The sequence below is a fragment of the Dipodomys merriami genome, unplaced genomic scaffold (genome assembly GCF_024711535.1).
Source record: "Dipodomys merriami isolate MVZ:Mamm:240054 unplaced genomic scaffold, mDipMer1.0.p SCAF_1, whole genome shotgun sequence".
NCBI lineage: Eukaryota > Metazoa > Chordata > Mammalia > Rodentia > Heteromyidae > Dipodomys > Dipodomys merriami.
Window position 1 is genome coordinate 50,218,878 of NW_027202270.1, and position 19,089 is coordinate 50,237,966.

The 19,089-nt window shown below is 37.3% G+C and overlaps 1 protein-coding gene across 2 annotated transcripts in view; it reads left to right on the forward strand.

Annotated features, from left to right (window-relative positions):
* Positions 1-19,089, forward strand: part of Grb14 (growth factor receptor bound protein 14) — a 137,378-nt gene that overhangs the window by 47,311 nt on the left and 70,978 nt on the right. Inside the window, exon 1 of one of the 2 annotated variants that reach the window (XM_070021859.1) lies at positions 5,525-5,710. The exons of the other annotated variant lie outside the window; for it this stretch is intronic. Coding sequence (XP_069877960.1) covers positions 5,648-5,710 — 63 coding nt within the window. The 5' untranslated portion in view covers positions 5,525-5,647. Of the gene's footprint in view, positions 1-5,524; positions 5,711-19,089 lie in introns of those variants that run through there. 2 annotated transcript variants of the gene reach the window in all.

Here is a 19,089-nt window from a genome sequence, read left to right on the forward strand (position 1 = left end):
CCAAACTTTTTGGTAGCTTTGAGTTTTGTTATTTATTTGCCATGGACTGGGATTTCTCTATGGACTATCACTTTTATTGCCAATGAAACTTGTATACTCTCAGCCAATGCTTTCTATTCTCTTACTCTCTACTTATTTAGGCTTTTCTGAGGGAAGGGTCTTTTTGTAGCTTCTCAGCTTCTGTAGTCTGATGCATTATTCAAGTCTTTATAGATGGCACACACTATGATTATTTTTGGAGTATTTTCTAAGGATCTTTATACTGAGCTCTAGAAATAGAAGAAATTTACTACCTATATACATCTTTGCCCTTCTTTTTTAAAAGCACCTCTCAACCTCTCACATCGCACTGCTTTTCCTGTACTTTCAAGTTCTGACTATAATTTTATGTTTTATCAGCATGATCTTAATGACTCTAGAAATTCTTTTAATTTACTTAAATGTATCATTTGTTGCTTATATTTTTATTTGTGTATTTTGAGAGTGGCGACTGGCTCTCACTGTCCACCCCAGGCTGATCTGGAATTTGCGCTGCTTCCCAAGGATTAGGATTATAATATCCTACCATGCTGTGCTTCAAAGTATCTTTTTCTTAATTCCAGCCCAGAAGAAAAGAATGAGATAAATCCCTTCTTAATAAATGCTTATTTTTTTCTTTTTTTGTCCTCTTTTTGTCATTTTGGGCTTTGCAACCTGAAGAGAGCCATGTGCTTATTTTTTTGTCCTTTTGAGCTAATCTTTTGAAAGCTTCTGACTGTTGATCTTAGGAAAAGTCTTAAGTGAAAATTTCATATTGTTGTAAATAAGTTCATATTTTTCTAGCCATTAGTTTTATTGATTATACCTTATGTCTAAAGCTTGCCTACAGGAAGATAATAGTGCAGATTCTACCTCCCTAAAATTTCTGAAAGTTTGTTTCCTTCTTACTCAGGTGATTTCTATTTCTCTATTATATTCTTCTACATATTCCTAATGTTCTCCTTGTTTTTTTTGAATAGTCATAGAAAAAAAGCAGAAATCATTTTCTGTACAATGATAAAATCCTTATCTCATTAAATATTTCTACTCTCAGGGATGAGATTAGAATGACTCTTCTCATCTGCTCTTCCCTCCATGGTTTCCCCTCCCCCCCCCCCCCCCGCCTCCCCCAGAATCACCTTTGTACATTGTTTGCTTTAAACCTGTAATTACCTTCTTTCCTGAATCCTTGATCTATTTGGGGAACATGGTTCACTTTGCATGATGAAATTAAGTTCTTTCTCTTAGTGTTCTAACACTTTATTTATAGCAGTTCTAACACAACACCTAGTTTTAAGTATGTTAAGTGTCTATCTTTCCTTCTTTGGACACTAGTTCCTTGATAGGTGCGGATTATGGCCTTCAATACAACTTCAGGTATGGAACAGGTAAGCACATTTTCCAATACTTGACTCTATGGTCTGGTAATACCTGTCATCACTGGGGCTTAACAGTGATTTCTATGAAAAAAGGCAGTTTCTATTTTGTGCAATTGTAGGACTAGAGGCTCTGAATATATATTTAGAGATCACTATTTATCAATTGCAGCAAAAATGCAAGATTTATCTGAGCCTGGTGTTCTCAAGACCACACATTGCCTTAGCAGTCACAGTAGTATCCGCTAAATGAACTACATCAGAGAGTAAAATAATGTCCAAATGTTCCTGTGCAGAAGACTGTGTACTTTTGTTCAGAATAAATCATATGGCTAATAACAATTGTTAAGATGAGAAAGGAGTGACTAGTCTTTCCACATTAATTGTGTATGAACAGAATGCTGACCATATAAAGAGAGTACTCTGCTAGGTGTTCTGGGAGAAACAAAGGAAATAAGAGCTGGGGTCGTACCCTTAAGGATGTTTCCACTTTAGGGAAGAAAAACCAGATCCTGTGAAATGATTCAGCGCAAGTGAAAACATGAGGAATAACGATTAAGTCCTAAAAGAATACATGACAAAGGATGACATGGTATTGAAGGAAAGATGACTTCTTGGTGGGTGGATTTTTTAATCTAAGTCAGTGCACAGGATAATGGACATAGATACACAAATGAGTAGCACAGCGACACAGTGTATGGAAACAGCTAGGAGAACTCAGCAAGGTGAGATTTGTGTAAGGTGAGATTGATTGGTTAAAATGAATGTGTAGAACTTGGTCATGAAGACTTATTCTTCTACCTTATAGCTGCTGCTGTACCGACCATGTAGTATACAAGGTAGAAAGTGTGATAACAAAGGAAGAGGCAACAATGCTCAATAGGAAATGTACTTATTACCTTGCTCATGTAACTGTAACCCCTCTGTACAGCATTTTTACAATAAAAAACGTACAAAAAAAGAAAATGTGCTGGTTAAAAGTTATACATGCCCCTTCCCTAAAGCAACTGATCATCAAAATGAAAGTAGGATCTAGTAGCTGACGTCTGAATAGTCGAGTATATGATGAAGAACAAACTGATGACAAAGAATGGACAGACATGGTTTCAGTCTGTCAAATGTGATTAAATAATACTTTCTTTGAAGGATTGTTATAAAAAAGGAAAATAACATGCAAAGTCTAGATTGCAGTCTTTTTTTATGCTAGTACTGAGACTTCACCTTAGAGCTTTATGATCTTTTTTTCCTCCCTCAACGCTGATGCTCTACTACTTGAATCCCAACTCCCCTTCCAGCTTTGCTGGTAATTTGGTTAATTTGTTGGTTATTCACTGATTTTCTTACTTGGGCTGGCTTTCAACTGTGAACTTCAGATCTAAGTCTATTGAATAGCTGAGATTACAAACAAGAGCTACCAGTGCCCAGTAAAGTCCTACCACTCTATTTCTTTACATCTCTCTGTCTTTCTCTCTCTCTCTTCTTCAATCATAACATAACTTGTATATGAAGAGAGAAATCTTTGAAGGATACTTGAAAACTGAGACTTTGGGAAGAGGTGTGGTATAACTTGGCCATTGAAGATTGGTGGAGGCCAGGGATTTTGACTTAATAAACATTATACACAGAAGAGAAGATATAGAACATGTTTTGGGGAGCTGCAGGAAACTTTTGTTGGAGATGAGCGGATGAAGATGCTTGAAATATGGTCTTGGAATAGGGGTACTTAGGCTGGTACTTAGATCCCAACTTTATACCATGTTGACTGGTTGTTTATTTGTGGTTGTATGTCAGATCTTTTAATAAAAAAGGAAATGGAAAGACTTGGAAAAAATTATATTCAGTGAAGTAAGCCAGGCCCAAAGAGACATAGGTCCCATGGTTTCCCTTACTTGCAATAACTAGAAAAGCTCAAAAGCTATGTGCATATGACCATATAAGATGATGCTAAGCGAAATTAACCCCAAGATAGAGAAACAAGTGATTTTATCTTTCTTGCTTTTGTTTTTAATGCACTTATAATGTACCATGGGAGTTTTTTGTTTCTTTTGTATGTTCTTCCCCCATGATATACCCCCTGTTTTCATTGTATTTGATTCTAGTGCCCTGAATCTTGTATATACATTTTTCTAATTTGGAGAGGGGAAGGGAAATAACAAAATGCTGAAATAAGGTTACAGGATGACTCGTTGTAACAATGAGATGTACAAGACACTATGTTGAAAAGAAACTTTACAGCTTGGTGGGGGTGGGGAGGGAGAAGTTGGGGAGGTGGGGAGGGAAGGGATGGTAGGGGAAAAACAAAGGAGGAGGTAACAACACTGAATAGGAAATGTACTCATCACCTTACTCATGTAACTGTAACCCCTCTGTACAGTATTTTTACAATAAAATATATACAAAAAGGGATTAAGAAATGATTAACTTTGGATTCCCTATAGAAAATAGTATGCTATATTATACATAGTAAGGACTTCAATGTGTGTGTATGTGTGTGTGTGTGTGTGTGTGTGTGTGTGTGTGTGTGTGTGTGTGTGTGTTAAGTACCTTAGTGAAAGAAGTAAATGCACATGTATATTAAACATCAGGTCTGTTTGAAGATGCCATTTTGTAATAATGATATAGTACAATGTAGTACAATGAATACTGTAAGTCCTTAAATTGAAATGTCTTAATCCTAGTTGTTGGGGTTTTGCCTGACTTAAGGGTTTACAGTTTTCAGCGAATTAAGCCAGGTTGTCTTGCAGTATGTAATACAATTTCACAACAATCTCTGGAAGTAGACATGTGATTCAAGCGGTAGAGCACCAGCTTTGAGCAAAAAAATACCCCCAAAAACAAAAAAACTAAAAAACTAAACAGGAGATTAAGGCCTTAAATTCAAGCCTTAATATTGTCACAAACTAAAATAAAATAGTCCAGTGTAAGGCAGTGAAATAGTGGTCTGGATAATGAAGAGGTTCTTCCATCTTGTCTGATTACCATAAAGAGCACATATTCAAGCTCTAGTATTAGCACAACCTCAACACAAGTTAAAGTCCTTACTGGCAATAAATAAAATAAATACTCTACTGTAAGTCAGTTAAGTAGCAATCTGGACAATGAATAAAAGTTGGCTTGTGGGTAGCGGTGGCTCTCCCATCTTGCCTCTCCCATATTATGTTACCATTAAGGAACACATGCTTATTTAGAGATCATGAGGAGTTTCTTTCCTGCTGAAGATGGTGTGTGGGTGGGTTATTCAATGAGTTGTAGTGGAGGAGCACTGAATAGGTCTAGTAGGTTGCATTACTTTTTAATATGGTAATACTTACTGTTTTGGTAATTCTTTAGTGCCATTTTATGTTTGGGCTTTATTGAAAAGTTTATCAGTGATCAATATTTTCATTCTCAAAATTATTAGAGTAATAACATTTTTAACTATTGTGATAAAAACAAAATAATAAAAGTTCTAAAATAGCTTTCAATGGGGGCTATTTTAAGTCTTTTTAATAGAATGAAATGTACATAAATTTATGCTTTGAAAAATGTGCTTAATGTTCATATATTGTAGTTTAGTGCCCCTTAAAATTATCATTTAATTTGTTAAGATGTTATTTACCAAGTAGTATTGAACCAGTGTCATATCTCTAGGGTGGCTATAAGGTCCACAAAATAAAAATTTTAGCTGCTTAGTACATAAAGGTATTAATGTTAAAAATATTACATGTAAGTCTGTACTTTATGTCAATTCTAACTTTAGAGTTATTTTTGTGACTTAATTAATATGTTACAACTGACTGATTCATTAATTTTATGAATCGTACAAGTCAACTAAGCTCATTTACATATTTATATACTCTAAGTGGACCAGGGTAAACAGTTTCTTATCTGCCATATGTTGAAATTCTCAGTGAAAACATAAATGTCTCATCAACAAAGATGGCATTGAATTACACTGTTTTGGAAAAAAAATAAGTGAGCTAGAATGTCTGTTAATCTGGTTCTTTAAATATCATAAACAAAAGTATCAGAATGTGTTCCCAAGGACAAAGGCAGACTTTTCCCGGGTGGTGATTGGTTGCTGCTCTGTCCTGTCCCACAGCCATCCTTAATTGGGCTTTGGGTAGATTGGTATCACAGAAACAGAGTGACATTTATTACTTCCCTAGTTGTTCCTTTTGCACTGAGCCTTGAGATTCCCAGGGAACAACTGTTAAAAATTTCTTTCATTTCGCTCATGATCTGTGGCGGGATATCCTTGTAGCAAGATCAGAATGAGTTTGAGTGCAAGGAGAGTCACTCTGCCTGCAATAACGCCAATAGTCCTGCAGAAAAGGGTACGTGATTGCTTTTGCCTTTCTAACATTTTTCCTACTGCCTTTTCCCCTCTGTTGCTGTGAGTTTGCTACTGTATTTAAAACTTCCATATTCTTGAGAAGGACAAGAGCTCATTGAAACTCTGTATCACTGTACAATGAAAGGATATATTATTAGAATTGAACTGAAAATACTTCATCAGGATGTAATTTTTTAAAAACTCTATGTTAAAGCAGTTCGTTCTCAGTTTCAGGGCCTTGTGACTTTTAAACTGTGCTGAAGTTTTGCCTCTTGTCTTTCTGTTACCTTAGATACTATTTACCTTTATTTCAATAGGAAATCTACTAGCTGTTAGGTTTTATATGTTTACTTAGGGACTATTGTTGTTTAAGTATAATTTATAATGCCTTTATCTCTTTATTGTGAAGGGAGTATATAATTGTTTGACTGTTTAAAAACCAGTTCATTGCCCTCAAGATTCTACCCATTTCCATTTAGCTTCTATTTGCTTAAGAAAACTTTCCACTAAATTTCTCTGTGAAAAGAAAAGGCTTCCTGTTAATTATTAATGTAATCGATCCCATGTGCAAGAAATATTTATTAGCTTTTTTTCTTGCAAAGACTACTTTTATGCCTTGCTTTTATGGCTAACTATACCCATGAAGTGGAGCAATATTCCACTTCTGTAAATATACAATGTAAGACACTAATGAAGATACACTGCTTTGAACTCCTTAGGGAAAGATGTGACACATGTTCTTGGCAATGTGCTTTCTCAATGGTGTGGTGACAGTAGAAGCTATAATACTGATTTCTGTGCTCAACTTTTAACAGTTAAAAATTAACAGTGCATTCCATTAACTCAGAGGTCATGTTTTTATTTTCTTGAAACTTGACAGATTGGGCAATTAAGGTTTAATTTTTTTTAAGGAATCTCTCCTTTTTATTAAAATTTTACCTTTTCAATTGAGTTTTTAGTCTAGTGAAGCATTTATAAACACATTTTATTTGACATTGGTGTAGCTACATGTTCCTGTTGCCCACTTGTGTTCTTTCTTGAAAACATTTTCTCACTTCAAGAAGACTTGTTAAAATATTTTGCCTGCGTTTAGATCTTAATTGGAATTGGACCTAGATGTGCCTTAGTAACAATCTAGGTAATAGAAGGTGTAAAATATGTTAACATATATTAGAATCCACATTCTTGCATTTGAGCTCTTAACCCAGTTAGTATTGCCATTTAGATTGACCAAGAAACTTTTATCATCATGTGATTTCTTTTGGTTTGATGGAAAGCATGCCATTTTCCCATTTACTAACTGAGGGACCTTGGGTCAGTTTTTATTACTTACCCATGTGGGAACAGCTGACAAGTTTTGAGTGAATCAGCTCTTAGTTGTATGTGTATCTAAAATTATGTGAATCAGATAGTACATTATATGACTTTATAGTTATAGTAAAATATTTAAACTCTTAACTTTTTTAGACAGAGTATAAAACAATTGGAGAGAACACTATTGTTTTAAGGCACCTCCAGCAGCTGTCTAGATGAAATTCCTATGAATAAAATTTGGCTGGAAAGCAGCTTCTAGAAATGATTTGTAAGAAGAAAAAGAAGATTACTCTGGAAAGCTGTGATTATCACTGATGTCAGATCCAATTTGGCCCCTAGAGAGTTCATTGTGACCTTTCTTGCTTTCTTAATAAACTTCTTGTCAGATTTTCATCATAATAATTATAGAAGTCAAAAATTGCAATGCCAACTCCCGGTCTCACTTTGCTGTGTCCATATAACTTAGCACATTAAGATTTACTCAACTCCTTGGTGCTCTTTCTTTCTCCTATATTTTAACCCCCAAAAGATCTTTTTATTCATTTGATCTGAGATGATAGACTGAAATTTTCTGAGTAAAATACATCCATCTTTTTTGGCCACACCGTGACTAAGTTTTTGTTTTTCTTTCAAGATATGAAATGCTTTCACACTTGCAGTTTTTTTTATTGTGAAAATACTGTACACAGAGGGGTTACAATTACATGAGCAAGGTAATGAGTGCATATCTTATCAAGGATTGTTGTCTCCTCCTGTTTCCCCTTCCCATACCTTCCCATCTTCTCCCTTCCCACCCCCCCAACCCACGCCAAAGTTGTAAAGTTCGTTTTTCGACATAATGTCTCGTACATCTCATTGTTGCAAAGGGTCCAATTGTATCCCTATTTAAACAATTTTTTCCCTTCCCCTCCACAAATTATACCAACATCAAATACAGTGAAAACAGGGGTTATACTGTGGGGGAGGGGCATACAAAGCAACAAAGAAATATCCTATAAATACCTTAAAAACAATAGCAAGCAAGAAAAAAAAATCGAGTCCTTATCTTGGGGTTCCTTTCGCCTAAAATCAACTTATCTGACTGTTTCTGCTTGTCTACTTATCTCACACACTTGCAATTTATGTTATGCAATTAATGTTACAAATATATAAATATTTTAGAATTTTTTAAACTGATGGGGTTGATCTCTCAGTTTTTCAAAAAGGTAGGTACTTTTCCCCACTGTCTTGGCATGAAGTTTGCTCATTCTTGAATGAGTAGCTCTTGAGATTTAATTTTCCAACTGGAATTCTAACCATGTGAAAGGCCAAGAGTATCTGCAAGTGCCCAATAGCTCCGGGGAGTGGTTTTCTTAACAGCCAGGGTGTCTGCTTCTGATAGAAATGGTCCCAAGGTTCTCTTGGGAGCCTTCTGGAACTTGATATTTTTAAAAATAAACTTTGAGGTACAAGGTATTTGGTAGACGCCATGAAGTAGAATGGAAGTTTTTTCATTACTTTTTAAAATTCTATTCAGATTTGATTTCATTGATGCAATGAAGTCAAACTTCTAATGATAATTTCATCATATTACTCACTAAACTCTTTGCATGAATCTTGTTCCAAATAACACTTTTTATTCCCCAATAACTGCTAGATAATAGGCTTCTCTCCTTCCTTCCTTCCTTCCTTCCTTCCTTCCTTCCTTCTTTCCTTCCTTCCTTCCTTCTTTCCTTCCTTCCTTCCTTCCTTCCTTCCTTCCTTCCTTCCTTCCTTCCTTCCTTCCTTCCTTCCTTCCTTCCTTCCTTCCTTCCTTTCCCTCTCTTTTTCTTGTTTGCTTTTTGTAAATGAGAAGACTGAGTCTCTTGAGTGTTGAATGCCTTATGCAAGGTCAACCAGAAGGTCAGTAGCAAAGCTAGAAATAGAATTGAGGTCTTGTGACTTGTGTGTTTCTCCTAGATACGTGTTACATCCTGAAATTAATATGTTAATTAAACTGCCTTATGGTGTGTGTGATTACCATTCAAGTCTAGATTTAGCTTAGGCAAATCCTTTCATCTTCCTCTGCACCTCCACCAACTCCCATATGTTCTAGTATAGACACATTTTATGTAGAAAGCAATTGTAACAGCCAAGTGTGTGTGTGATGGGAAGATAATTTATACCTAGAACTCTAGGTTAGTACATTACATCAAGGAAGCATTTTAAAGCCCGAGTTAGCAAAAGAATCATTCATCCTAAATTATAAAATAAATACAATATAAACCTCATATTCTTTTGTAAAAAGCATAAAAGGTTCAGAGGCCAGATGTTCATATATTGACTTTGGACAAGACATGTTACACGCCTCTGTCATATTGACAGTGCTTTGCCAATTATGTTTTCAATTACTTTTGCATACTTCATGCTTGCTATATTTGTAAGGAATGTTGTAGGCCATGAAGTAACTTCAGAAGTAGAGAAGTGAGAATTTTATGTTATGTTTTAAGATTCAACCCCTTTTGAAAAGTGTTCAATATAATGAAATGGAATTCCCCATCCATATAAGAGAATAGTTTGTGTTACAACCATCTTCTTCATATGATTAATTCATTGTGTTGGTCTTCCTAAAAATGATTTTATAGGAGAAAAAAAATACAGATCACCTTATCACTCTTGTTTTCAGGAACATTTAATCAGGTACAAATGCAATTCAGGTCTGCTCAGCAGACACTGTGCTTTGGGGCTTTGTGTCTCTTGGCCTGCCCAGCATCCTGTGAGGCCTCCACTCTACCATGCTGTTTTCCTTTTTGCACTCCTAAGTTTCATTTAACACCAATCTTCTGTAGAGGAAGCTCGCATGGTGAGCTGTGTGGCCTCTGTGTTCTTTTTCTAAATGCTGTTGTTTTTCTCATTTCAGCCTTGGCTGTGGATATAGCCCAAAGCTATAAGATCTAAGGTCTTTCTCTGCACATTTCTCTGTATTGTGTCTTAATTTAGAATCAAAAGGCATGCCTTAATGTAATTCATTTGTCACTTGACAAGTTGATAATTAACTACTATTCTGCAACATCAGTTTTTTCCCCTAGGTTTGTGTGTGTGTGTGTGTGTGTGTGTGTGTGTGTGTGTGTGTGTGTGTGTGTGTGTGTGTGTGTGTGTTTGTGTGTATGTGTGTGTGTGATCGTATTGAGGCTTGAGCTCAGGGTTTGGGTGCTGAGCTTTTTTGAGCTTTTTTGCTCAAGGCTAGCACTCTACCATTTGATCCACAGCTCTACTTCTGGATGTTTGGTGAGTAATTGGAGATAAGAGTCTCATGGTCTTTCCTACGTAGGACAGATTTGAATTACGATCTTCAGATATCATCATCCTGAGTAGCTAGTATTACAGGTGTGAACCACTGGTGCCTGACATTACTACTTTCATATTTATTCCTTCTCAGCATTGTGGATGTAGATCTTACGCTCCTTAACTTTTCAAAGTTAGCTTTAAAAATATTTTTTTAAAAATTTCTTCACTATATAGTTTCAGAATTTTTCATTTTTGCTTAGTTTTCAATTAGATAGTAATACTTGTAGAGTAAGGATCTAGAAATGAAATGTTAATTCTTAAAACTGTTGTAGGCAGAACTTAATTTTTTATAGCCAGAAAAGTCAAAGGACAGTGGATCAAAGATGGATAGGGTTTAATTTTTTTTCACTTAGCAAGAAAGATTGGTCCATAGCTTATATAGCAACTTCATAGTATCCTTAGAGAACCAATTTCTTTCTTGCTTTCCGTTATATGTGTCCTAGTGTGCACCCTCTCTCTTTATATGGAAAGATAAGTGCAAGACTCCAGTTGCCCCTCTGCAGTCTTGGCACAGAATATGTGAAATTATGGGCAACCTGGCATCATATTCTTTGGTCTTCTCTGATACCAGAGAAAAGGAAATTCAGGCCTGGAGCTCAGAACATGCCCAACTCACCGGCATCAGGATTCTTTAGGGAGAAAGAGTAGAGGGAAAGGTGGCTCTGAGGGCCACCAGCGTCTCCACTACAACTGCCTTAGGTATGACAGGCACTGGTGAACACTTGTGCTAGGATCTTATTGTGATGGCCAAAAGAAAATCTGGCACCAAATGAATGCACCCAATTGCCTTTGGAATGGTGCCAGACAGCTAGATATTCAAGTGGAGAGAAGAATAATGGAAGTCCCCAGATGGTAGTGGCCTAGGTTTTATGATGGATTTGCTGGATTCACTAGTGGTTATGAAATGATATGGGTGTGGTTCTTGCTGTTTATCCAGAGATCCCATTTTTGATATAAACTTTTATTTTTCTTCTCTTTCCATTTTTATCAAACTAACTTATGTAACTTATGACCAAGGCAGTCTGTCACTTAGAGGACGGATTTCATGATTATCATGAGCTTTGAAGAATCGTGCCTTAGTAGAGATTGTGTGTGTTAGTGGCTTGGAGACTCTGAGTTTGGGTGTCACTTTGTTTTTATCCTGTGGTGTATTTCCAACCCTGTGCATTCTTTCTTTTGCAGTACAACGTTTGAATTTATGACCTAAGCAGCAGGAACCCTACCACTTGAGCCAGGCTTCAAGCATATTTGCTTGAGTTATTTTTCAGATAGGGATTCAATTTTCTGCTTTAGCTGCCCTTGAACCACTATCCTTCTACCTCACATGTAGGTAAAACTGTGCCCAGCTTTTTTGCTAAGATGGGGGTATTGCTAACTGTGAATATCTAACTGAGTAACTAGAATTACCCATGAAAGCCCCTGTGTCCAGCTCCTGGATTCAGTTTTTGAACTTTTCTCAATGCCAGTTTCTTTGTCTTCATGACAATGATCCATCCTCATACAATCACTGTGAGCATCAACTAAAATAAATACTTAAGATATTTGACACATAGTAGAAATACACAATTGTGAATTCCTTGCCTTTATCTGTGAAATAGTTTGTTTTGGATAAGTTTTTTTAAATTATAATTGTTTGGTTGATTGTTAGAACAAGGTCTCACTCTGGAGCCCAGACTGGCCTTGAATTCATGATCTTTCTTCCTCAACCTTCTAAGTAGTTGTGCATATCAATGAGCTTAGCTTTGAAATAATATATTTTAGGTATTTTACAAGCAATTTAAAATCTCTCTATGACTAAGAATTTGCAATCTTAGTAAACTGCTCTGCTAAAGTAGTTACTCTAAAATTTTCTTCTAGCAGATGAATCCAATGAAATTCAACAAAAGTATGGTTGTCCTTTATATAATACCACACGTCTGGGGAGAAGAATGATATACTTTTCATTCAGATGCTTTTCCTTACTATTCTCTTTCTCTTATTTCAAGGGGAAACTCTTAAGTTTTAAAATATTAATTTAATAGTTACATGCTGATAACCTTTCTTTTTTCTTTCTTACTTTTTTTTTTAAGATCTGGGAACAAGGGACTTAAATAAACAAGATAGGAGTTAGATTACTTATTCTTCCTTCCAGTATCCTAGGATAGATTAGTTAGGGAGTTTCAGGTTGTATACTTGGAAGAGTTAAGTTTAACCTGGCATGATGATATTGTTTCATTAGACAAAGATGATACTAGAAGGCTGGCTGGATGACAATGGTGCCTTTCTCATCACAGAACCCAAGTGATAATCACAGAAGAGGAATAGAGTTAGTAGACACCAAGTGAGCATTTCTATTCTGCAAAGACTAAATTGAAAATGATCTCAAATTGTAAACTTGTTGGGAATCAACATGACTCCACAAGTTAAAATGTCTGTATGGTAACCTCATGTGACAGATCAAAACAGTAAAAAATATTATATAAAGTTACCTTCAGGCTTTTGTATATATAGTGTATATGAAATATTAATGAATTTGGGATTAAGACTTGGATCCTAACCCTAGGATAACTTATTATATATGAGCAGATACTCTCAAGTTTTTAAAAAATATTTCCAAATCTGAACCACTTCTAGACTGTAGTATTTCAGATGGGAGATCTTCAACGCATAATCACCATTAGTTATATAAATGTAATTTGTTTTTTTTTTAAAGGGACAAACATTGAACTCTTTAGATACAGACTTATTATAAGCATTTCCTTCTCAACATTTGTCTCTGTGGCTTTTGCTTCATTTTCTGCTGAGTTTTATCCATTAAGGAGAAAAAGCTACCCACTTGGCCCTCTTCATTATTATTATTATTATTATTATTATTTTTATCTGTCATGGGCCTTGAAATCAGGGCCTGGGTGCTGTTTCCTAAGCTCTCATTGCTCAAGATTAGTGCTTTGCCACAGCTCCACTTCTAGTTTTTGAGTGGCTAATTAGAGATAGAGTCTTACAGGTCTTTCCTGACTGGGCTGGCTTTGTACCAGGAACCTCAGATCTCAGCCTCCCGAGTTACTAGGATTACAGGCATGAGCCACTGGTGCCCAGCTTACCTTTATCTAGCTCCAACTTGCTGTGACTTAGACCAGTCAGTGCCTCCACACAGACCAGTCAAAATCAAATCAGCTACAATCTGTTGAGCACTGATTGTACGTTCTCTTTAATCCTCCTAAGAACGCCACAAGGTTGGTGGCCAAACCTATTTTGGATAAGGAAAATTGGCTTGGACCAGTAAAAGTTTCTTCCCCAGAGCTCTTGCTAATAAATGACAGAGGTAGGGCAGAAATCCAGAACTTTCCCTCCCTGCACAGGAGGCTGCTGCTCAGGACTGCCTGGGCACATACACTGCATGACCCTCCTCCACAGTGAGGAAGGCTGTGATCCTCTCTCTGCTTACCTGTATTCTACTCCTGAGACAATTCTCACCTCTTCTGCCAATCTGCCTTTAACACTTAGTTTCCTTGCTATGACCTCATTCTCATCTGAAGGACATAGTGACATAACTCACATGTCACAGTGTGTTACACTGCAGGGCTCTTTTGTGACTTAGTCATACATTTCTTATTTTGCTTTCAAAATTTAAGAATTATAAAGGATTACACGAAGTGTTATTGTTGTCTTTTCCTTTTCCATTTTACAACCTAAGGCTTGTAACTGGGTGATCTGGTCATCTAGTGGTCACTAATCTGACTTCAGAGCAGACTCCAGACTTCCAGGCCTCTGCAGATACCTGGAGTAAACCTCCAGGCGCTGAGGCTCATGGTATTTTGTAAACTACAATGCATGGTCCATGCTTGGCAGTGAAGGGAGATTAAAAATAGCTGGCTGATGAACAGTCTCAGACTTTTGCTCCGGGCAGTCTGCAGGGCTGACTCTGTTGGCTATGTCCCAAGCCCACTGAGCCAAATCTTAAAAATAATCTCTTTTTGGCAGAAGAAGGAACAAGACCTTTTGGTAATTTCAGATACTAAATCCTGAGAAAGGATAAAGATTGCCACCACTGTAAGGCATTAAAATACTTGTTCTCAAGACAGTTCCAAAAGAAAAACTTTAAAAATGGAGTTGGCATTGTCAGAAGGTGATTATTACCTCCTCACCAGACATGTATATTTACATATATATGCTCAGTTCTATTTGAGAAAATATCAGGAATATTATTTTACAGTTTTTGACAGCAAATTATTTTTGGTAACTAGGTCAATATTTGAGGAGAAAAGTTAATCTCATCTTCCTAAATCTCAGGAAAAACATGGAGCTTGAGAGCTGGGATGTATCTCAATGGCAAAGCACTTCCCTAGCAAGTGCAATGTCCTGGGTTCAATCCCCAGTTCCAAAAAAGAAAAGACAAAAAATTAAAGAAAGAAAAAAACAACAGTTAAAAAAAGAACCAAACAAAACGTGGAGCTTGAGTCTCAGGAAATATTCCTAATGACATGATACACATATATACATGTATGCCTGTGTGTATACATGTATACAGAGTGAAATCTATGTGTGTCTATATAGAGAAAAGGAAATATGTGTATGCATGTATGTATATCAATAGAGGGGGCATATGCATGTGTACATGTGGATTTGTATTTGTATATATAAAGGGATATATAGGTGGGGTGTGTGTGTGTGTGTGTGTGTGTGTGTGTGTGTGTGTGTGTAGAGAGAGAGAGGGAAGATGGAGGGTGTATATATATACATATATATGTATACATACATATATATAGACTTTCACATAATATCCTTATTAAAGCTTCTATAGAAACCATTTATCTTAAAAACTCAACTGGTTAAGAACTAAAAAAACTCAACTTCAATTACAAGCTTATTATATAAAGCAAAAACTCCACAGTGTCGATACTTTTATAGTTGTTAACTTTAAAAATACAGTATTTTATCTCTCTTTTCAGTAGCAAAATAAAGACTCCCTCTGCTGGCTACTTCAGTATTTACTTTTATTTGTTGCAAGATGCTAAGGAAAAGTGAGAAACAAAAGCAAAACCAAAGAATGCTCACTCCTCCCCCCAGCAACCAAAAGCTTGGAGCTTTGAGACCTGTATATCTATTTATACTCTTACTTTAACTGTCTCATGCTTTTACAAGATGTCACATGGAAGCTGAAGCTTAAATCCAGGTTGGAGCGGATTAGCAAAGTGGAAAGAACATGACCATGTAGGTAGGTTCCTTGGCTGTCTGTGCTAGGGACCAGTTGGAGATCCCATGACAACATAGACCCTCTCCAACCTCCCTAGTAAAACAAGAGCATTTCAGTAGATATTCTGTAAGAACCTATCTAACTCTTAGCATTTTATGATTTTAACAGTATTGCTTATATTTCCTTTTTACTGTAATATGCTCTGTGTACTTTTTTTCTTGTATTAACATAAAATAAATATTTATTTAACCACAGGTAAAATTACAGAATGGATGTATTGTTCCTAGTCCTGTTTGGGCATGGGGATATTAGGATTATAAGTTTATCAAATAGTATTCCCCAAAGAGTCCCAGAAAGATAGGGCACAGCATCTTTTATTGATTTGATGGTATATTTCCTATGCTTTCAATTAAACTATAATGGACTGTTGATGATAAGTAACATCATAATTTCAGAGAATGTGTAATAAGAAATGTGTTCTTAAAAAATCAATGAAAACAAGTAGTTCCTAAAAGTGCTTCTGTTGATAGCACATGGCTTAATAATTGCAAGGAAGTCTGATATATCTTGGGCTATTATGAATAGCATTTTTCTTTTCTTTTCTTTTTTTTTTTGCCAGTCATGGTGCCTGAACTCTGGGCCTGGGCACTGTCACTCAGCTCTTCAGCTCAAGGCTAGTGCTCTACTACTTGAGCCACAGCACCATTTCTACCTTTTTCTGCTTATGTGGTGCTGAGGAATCGAACCCAGGGCCTCATGCATGCAAAGCAAGCACTCTACCACTGAGCCACCTTCCCAGCCCCTGAATAGCATTTTTCTTCTTCATGGTCCTCTTCATGCTTTTGAAATTTGTTCTCCACCCCTCCCCACTTGGCTTTCCTTGCTGAGTGAATCAGTTTGTAACTTTTTTGCTTCCAGATTGCATTCTTAGAAGAATAAGTGATTATTTAAAAATCTGAAATGAGATACAGGAGTGCAACATGAGCACGGCCAGTGGGCTCTTGGATTCTCTGCTTTAGATACAAATATACATGAGCACTTGGGAAGGATTTTTCATTTCAAAGATGAATTAGTCAGAGTTGGCATCTTAGCCAGAATTTCATGAGATGTAAAACACTGATGCTTCAGAGAACCCTCCTTTGATGAAGTCACAGGATTTGTGATATAAGCCTCTCTGTTATTCATAATAAATTTAGAGCCTAAAGATCTCTCTCTCTCTCTCTCTCTCTCTCTCTCTCTCTCTCTCTCTCTCTCTCTCTCTCTCTCTCTCTCTCTCTCTCTCTCTCTCTCTCTCTGTAGTTAGGATAATTGTTAACTTTGTTTTTTAACATTTTCTTGCTTGCGTAATGAAATTGGACCATTTTCTTTTGCCTCTTTTCTGTTGTATAACAGACCAAACTGAAAGAGTATCCAAGTTATCTCTGTAAAATTGAACCCCACTTGAGCCAGGGGTTTTCTTTCTTACCCAGTAGAGGAAATAAAACCACATGGAGGAGATTTCTCTAGATCTTGGGCCTAAGATGAGAAAGGCAAAAAAGCTAAGGACTACTGTGAGAGGGGAAGCTGAGTAGAGGGGCTTGGGAGACAGTGTGAGCCTCGTCTTGCTTTTACATTGGCTTCCGTCTCTTGGTTGGAAGCCGAGACATGGCATAATTCTGTAACACCACTCATCCCCACACTGTCAAGTGTGGCAGGGCTCGATTCCTTTTTATGCCAAGTAAAGGGCAGCTCCAGTACTGGGGCTGTGCAGGGCCTTGGTAGCCTGATGCTGGATGGGCAACTAATTAGTGAACCATCAATAATCATTGAATTTTGAATTCATATTCATACAGAACTCCTACAGGTTCTCCCTAGCTCCTCAGCCATTCAGGACCTGTTATTCTGAATCACTTCATCTTTCACTCTTGAAATGTAACAAGACAAAAGTGAATACTGGGGCAGCATTTTCACACAAATGGTGTAGGAGTGATCCACCTGTGACCCTATGAATGAGGTTTAGGGAAGGGCAGGAAGATCCTGGGTCATTGGGAACTCAGACCAGCTTATACCTCAAGCTGCCTGCCCCTGCTTCCACTAAGTGAGAGAAGAAAAAACAAGCCTCACTCTGGTGAATATATTTCAGGGAAGATATTCTGTTATTTGTAACTGAACCCTTTCCTAGAGAATTAAGTCACCATGAAACTATCTTTATTCCCTTACCATTTTGTACTCATATTCATGTAAAACTTGTTATTTTAAAGCTTAATTCTATATTGCCAACTGTTTTCAAAAGATACCCTGTAATTTGAGTGTCTTACATGGAATCCTGAGTGCGTTTTCCTGACAGCAGCCAGGGATCAGGCCTCAGGCCTCCTGGGCTGTGTCTCCCTCCCGTGGGTCCTGGGCAGCTGCACCTACCCTTCACAAAACAGCTCCGCTGCAGTCATGTGCACTAGGTCTTGAAATCAGGGCCTGGATTCTGTCCTTAGCTTTTCCACTCAAGTCTGGCACTCTACCACTTAAGCCACAGTTCTGCTTCCCCACCTGAGCTGCTTTCTATGTCCTGCCATTTGGCTTTTGCTCATTTCTTCCTTGATGCCTTGGTTTATAGTATTGGCCACCCAGATGTCTTTCTTCTTTTCTTCTCTCCCCTTTTCCCCCCTCCTCCACCCCTTCCTCTTTCCCTTTCTCCCTTCTTGTTTCTCTCTTTCCCTCCTCTCTTTCCCTTTCCCAATCTCTTCCTTTTCTTTTCTTCCTCTTTTCTTCTCACCTTTCTCCTCCTCCCCCATCTCCTTTCACCCTTTTCCTCTCTTTTTCTCCTTTTTTTCTTTTTCCCTCTTTCCCTCTCTTTTTCTTCTTCCCCTCTCCCTCTTCTTCTTCTCTTCTTTGCAGTACTGGGGTTAGAACTCTGGGCACTGTGCCTCTCACTTGGCATTTTCTCTTTAGGTTAGCACTGGACCACTTGAGCCAGGCCCCAGTTCTGACTTTTTGCTGGTTAATTTGTCTTCGCTGACTTTTTTTTTTTTTTTTTGGTCCAACATGGGGCTTGAACTATGGACCTGGGCACTGTCCCTGAGCTCTTCAGCTCAAGGCAAGTGCTCTACCACTTGAGACACAGTGCCACTTCTGGTTTTCTGGTAGTTAATTGGAGATAAGAGTCTTAGGGACTTTCCTGCCAGAGCTGGCTTTGAACCATGATCCTCAGATCTCAGCCTCCTGAGTAGCTAAGATTACAGATGTGAACTACTGGTTCCTGGCCCTGGCTGGCTTTTTGAACCTCAATTCTCAGATCTCATCCTCCTGAGTAGTTAGGATTACAGGCATGAGCCATAGGTACCCAGCTTATCCTTTCTTTTCTAATAGGAAAGGGACATATAATTCAACTTTGCTCAGCGCACCAATTTGATGAAAACTAGCTTAGGTTTTTCTCTTTTATTCATACATAGTATTTCTTCTCTAGTATTTTTCCACTTCTACAAATGTTTGTGTGTCACTTTTTTGGAATCCCTAACTGACTGCCTCACAAAGGATGATAGCAGGATGCTATCCTTCATCCCTGTAAGAGTATTGTTGTTTCTACTGTGTGCACCATGCTGGGCTAACCACTG